General features: G+C 42.8%; 1 protein-coding gene across 1 annotated transcript in view; it reads left to right on the plus strand.

Moving 5' to 3' along the window:
- PUDP (pseudouridine 5'-phosphatase) overlaps window positions 1-1708 on the plus strand; it is a 181032-nt gene extending 179324 nt beyond the window's left edge. The window contains exon 4 of the mRNA XM_023202544.3: window positions 808-1708. Coding sequence (XP_023058312.1) covers window positions 808-849 — 42 coding nt within the window. The 3' untranslated portion in view covers window positions 850-1708. The remainder of the gene's footprint in view (window positions 1-807) is intronic.
- The last annotated feature ends 3506 nt before the right edge of the window (window positions 1709-5214 follow it).

Raw genomic sequence — 5214 nt, forward strand, 5'->3', positions numbered from 1 at the left:
GAAAGAAAGAAAGAAAAGAAAAGAAAGAAGAAAGAGAGAAAGAAAGAAGGGAGGGAGGGAGGGAGGGTATTAATTAACATAATCTAGAAACAACCCTCAGCCACCAATCTTTGTTTCTTGCCCCAAAATGTTTTATCCTCTGCACGTGCTCCTTGATTTCTGTGTATATGGTATCTGCTTTGAGTTGCTTGGGTTTTTTAAGAAGCAAGGATTCTATTAGTGTTAACAGTTGCTTTGAGGTCCACATCTGGATGTCTGAAGTTCAGAGGTCCTGAGGCTGGTGAATGGACTTGGGAATGGAAAATGGAGCGGTTTTATCAAAAGACAAGAAAGCAAGATTGTAAAATACACTTCACACTTTCTGCTACACCAACAGGCTTCCCATTTGCTTTTGGCAACTTCTCATTACTGCGATCACTGACCATCCCTATCTGTAAAAATACTCATTGGCTAAGATGGCCCAGAATTGATTCTTGAAAGGTTTTTAAATTATTCTTTTATTTTATTATGTCTTTTTTGTTTAAGTCTGAGATGACCGTTGTTCATTTTTTGTTAAGCCATCTGTCTTTTATTATAAACATTTTTACCAAACTTTGACCTAATAGAGTCAACTATTGCTCTTTTCTCATTCCTTAATGGTGAGTACAATCTGGACAATGATACACATTTATTAAAAACAAATTAAGCTAAAATTAAACAAAAGGCTACTTTTTTCAAAAATGTTAACAGCACAGGAAAAAATGAATACGAATAGTGTCTACATTGTAAATCCAAGTTGTTCTCTCTCTCTCTGTCTCTTTTTTTTAGAAAGAACATTACATGGCATCGTCTACTGAAGATGGGATTTAGCACAAAAAACCATCATGGATTCCATCAAAGAGATCATTAATGTCTCAAAACGTCTCCAGGGATACATGATCTACAAAGGACCACAGAGTGCCTGCAAAATTGGGTTGAAAAACTGAAGAAGGCAAATAGAGTTTATGGCAAGTTTCTGTGTTACTAGACTGCCCTTGAACCCATAGCCATGGAATTTGTTCAAATCCTACACACTGTTTAAGGCATTGTTTAATTGGCACCTTCTGTGTGAGGAATCATCAGTGCCATATACCACTTTATAATAACCTGGGACTCTGGCCCCAGACTCCAGTGTCCAGGCTAGCGGGGCTAGACCATGTGAAGAACTTGTTTTGCAAGGACAGGAGGTAGCCAAGGCCTGGAATCCAAATAGGTTCCATGATGTTCTTGAACATCTTCCTGGCAAGTCCATATTACAAAATGGCAGAGCGCAGGCTCAGATTCAGACTGTGGAGCTAGCTCATGCATTGTCTATGCAAGTGCTGAATTTTTCTGCCATGTCGGAGCTTTCCATGGCCAAGTCAGATAAAGGTCTCAGCATTTTAGCCTCAGCTCTTAGAGCCTCTTTTTCCTGGCTTTTGGTTTGCCAAGTCACTCTCCAAGTATCTGAGTAGCAACAACACATGGAGCTCTAAGCAGAAGTCCCAGGTGGTGATGCTTGGGATGTTCTGGCTTTGGTGGAGACCCAAGCAGAGGTCCCAGGTGGTGACTCCTGGGATGCTCTCACTTTAGTAATATTGATTTCAGCTTTATATCACTTGCCTTTAATAGTCAAGGTGTCCAAAGTCACAAATTCAAACCCCAATGGAAGAAAATAATAATTTGTTCCATGGGTGCAAAAATACAGTCTGATATCTCAAATTTATTCCATTGATTATTCTTTAAACTAGAAGAGCTATGTGTCAACACAGAAATGGTCTTTATTATGGAGAACAAATTCCTTGAATGTGTATACTATTGATTCTAGGTCAACAATGTCATTTTCACATTTGCAGGGCAGCAAAGTTTTGCTTAAAACTCCCTCCTCTTAGATGATTCCAGCAGTCACCTTAGCGTCTACATCCTGAAGGTGTCCTTGATACTACGTTTTCTGCTCCTCTAAAGTAAGGGGTCAGTCTGTGGTCCCCGTGGTGAGATTGGGTTCTTCCTGCCTATTCCTGGAGTGGCATGGACAAAAGAGCATGGATTTACAGAACAGACACTTGAGAGAGAGGTAGGAAACTCTGTATTTATTTAAATGCAAACTCAAATATTGCAAATTTAGTAAAACATGTGGGAAGAGTTCTTTTACAGAGCAATTTTCTGTTGCCTAGGATATAAATCCTTAGAGTTTTTCTGTGTAGTGATTGGCATTTACAAATAAGAACCTTCCCTGTTTTGCAAGGTTACATGTTAGTTAATGTTTGCAATGCCTCTTGAGTTGCTAATTATTTTGTTTATATTCCATGCTCAAAAAACCAGAGGGGAGGAGTTTCACCTCAGGCTTTGGCTCTGAGAACAGTACAGCAGAAGTTTTGATTTTCATCCACAGAAAGTAACAGGGGGTTGAAGAATCCAAATGACCAGAGGTCAGATGCCTCTTGATGTTGTGTTGTTCTTTCAGTGTAACTCACATTCAGAATTCTCTAAGGAAGGAGCTGGGACAGAGGTGCTAAACTTTGCCTCAAAAAGGATCTTCTTGGGTGGCTGGCAAGATGACTGAATAGGAACAGCTCCAGTCTGCAGCTCCCAGTGGGATCAACGCAAAAGGCAGGTGATTTCTGCATTTCCAACTGAGGTATCCGGCTCATCTCATTGGGACTGGTTAGACAGTGGGTGCAGCCCATGGAGGGCAAGCAGAAGCAGGGTGGGGCGTTGCCTCACCCAGGAAGCTCAAGAGGTTGGGGAACTCCCTCCCCTAGCCAAGGGAAGCTGTGAGGGACTGTGCCGTGAGGAACCGTGTGTTCTGGCCCGGATTCTATGCTTTTCCCATGGTCTTTGCAACCCGCAGACCAGGAGATTCCCTCAGGTGTCTATACCACCAGGACCCTGGGTTTCAAGCACAAAACTGGGCGGCCGGTTGGGTAGACACTGAGCTAGCTGCAGAAGTTTTTTTTTCATACCCCAGTGGCTCCTGGAATGCCAGCAAGACAGAACCGTTCACTCCGCTGGAAAGAGGGCTGAAGCCAGGGAGCCAAGTGGCCTAGATCAGTGGATACCATCCCCATGGAGCCCAGCTAGTTAAGATCCACTGGCTTGAAATTCTCGCTGCCAGCACAGCAGTCTGAAGTCCACCTAGGACACTCGAACTTGGTTGGGGGAGGGGCATCCACCACTACTGAGGCTTGATAGTTTACATTCCCCTCACAATGTAAACAAAGCTGCTGGGAAGTTCAGACTGGGCAGAGTTCACTGGCTGCAAAGCTGCTTCAGCCAGACTGCTTCACTAGATTCCTCCTCTCTGGGCAGGGCATCTCTGATAGAAAGGCAGCAGCCTAAGTCAGGGGCCTACATATAAAACTCCCATCTCCCTGAAACAGAGCACCTGGGGGAAGGGGCGGCTGTGGGAACAGCTTCAGCATTCCTGCCTGCTGACACTGAAGAGAACAGTGGATCTCCCAGCACAGTGCTCAAGCTCTGCTAAGGGTCAGACTGCCTCCTCAAGTGGGTCCCTGACCCCCGTGCCTTCTGACTGGGAGACACCTCCCAGTAGGAGTTGACAGACACCTCATACAGGAGAGCTCCAACTGGCATCTGGTGGGTGCCCCTCTGGGATGAAGCTTCCAGAAGAAGGAACAGGCAGCAATCTTTGCTGTTCGGCAGCTTCCACTGGCGATACCCAAGCAAACAGGGTCTGGAGCGAACCTCCAGCAAACTCCAGGAGACCTGCAGCAGAGAGGCCTGACAGTTAGAAGAAAAACTAACAAACAGAAAGGAATAGCATCAACATCAACAAAAAGGACGTCCACACAAAAACCCTGCTGGTCTGAAGGTCACCCCTATCAAAGACTAAAGGTAGATAAATCTACAAAGATGAGGAAAAACCAGTGGGAAAAGGCTGAAAATTCCAAAAACCAGAACGCCTCTTCTCCAAAGGATCACAACTCTTCATCAGCAAGGGAACCAAACTGGACGGAGAATGAGTTTGACGAATTGACAAAAGTCGGTTTCAGAAAGTGGGTAATAACAAACTCCTCTGAGCTAAAGGAACACGTTCTAACCCAATGGAAGGAAGTAAAGAACCTTGAAAAAAGGTTAAAGGAATTGCTAACTAAAATAACCAGTTTAGAGAAGAACATAAATGACCTGATGGAGCTGAAAAACACAGCATGAGAATTTCGTGAAACATAAACAAGTGTCAATAGCTGAATCGATCAAGCAGAAGAAAGGATATCAGAGATTGAAGATCAACTTAATGAAATGAAGTGTGAAGACAAGATTAGAGAAAAAAGAATGAAAAGGAATGAACAAGACTCAAGAAATATGGGACTGTGTGAAAAGACCTAACTTACATTTGAAGGGTGTACTTGAAAATGACGAGGAAAATGGAACCAAGTTGGAAAACACTCTTCAGGTTATTATCCAGGAGAAACTCCCCAACCTAGCAAGACAAGCCAACATTCAAATTCCGGAAATACAGAGAACACCGCAAAGATACTCCTTGAGAAGAGCAACCCCAAGACACATAATCATCAGATTCACTAAGGTTGAAATGAAGGAAAAAATGTTAAGGGCAGCCAGAGAGAAAGGTCAGGTTACCCACAAAGGGAAGCCCATCAGACTAACAGTGGATCTATCTGCAGAAACACTACAAGCCAGAAGAGAGTGGGGGCCAATATTCAACATTCTTAAAGAAAAGAATTTTCAACCCAGAATTTCATATCCAGTCAAACTAAGCTTCATAAGTGAAGAAGAAATAAAACACAGACAAGCAAATATTGAGAGATTTTGTCACCAGCAGACCTGCCTTATGAGAGCTCTTGAAGGAAGCACTAAATATGGAAAGGAAAAACTGGTACCAGCCACTGCAGAAACATAGCAAATTGTAAAGACCATTGACACCACAAAGAAACTGCATCAACTGCATCAACTAACTGGCAAAATAACCATGTAGCATCATAATAACAGGATCAAATTCACACATAACAATATTAGCCTTATATGTAAATGGACTAAATGTCCTAATAAAAAGACACAGACTAGCAAATTGGATAAAGAGTCAAGACCCATCAGTGTGCTGTATTCAGGATACCCATCTCACATGCAAAGACTCACATAGGCTCGAAATAAAAGGATGGAGGAATATTTACCAAGCAAATGGAAAGCAAAAAAAAAAAAAAAACAGCAGGAGTTGCAATCCTAGTCTCTGATAAAACA

This window comes from Piliocolobus tephrosceles, chromosome Y (assembly GCF_002776525.5).
Source record: "Piliocolobus tephrosceles isolate RC106 chromosome Y, ASM277652v3, whole genome shotgun sequence".
Taxonomy (NCBI): domain Eukaryota; kingdom Metazoa; phylum Chordata; class Mammalia; order Primates; family Cercopithecidae; genus Piliocolobus; species Piliocolobus tephrosceles.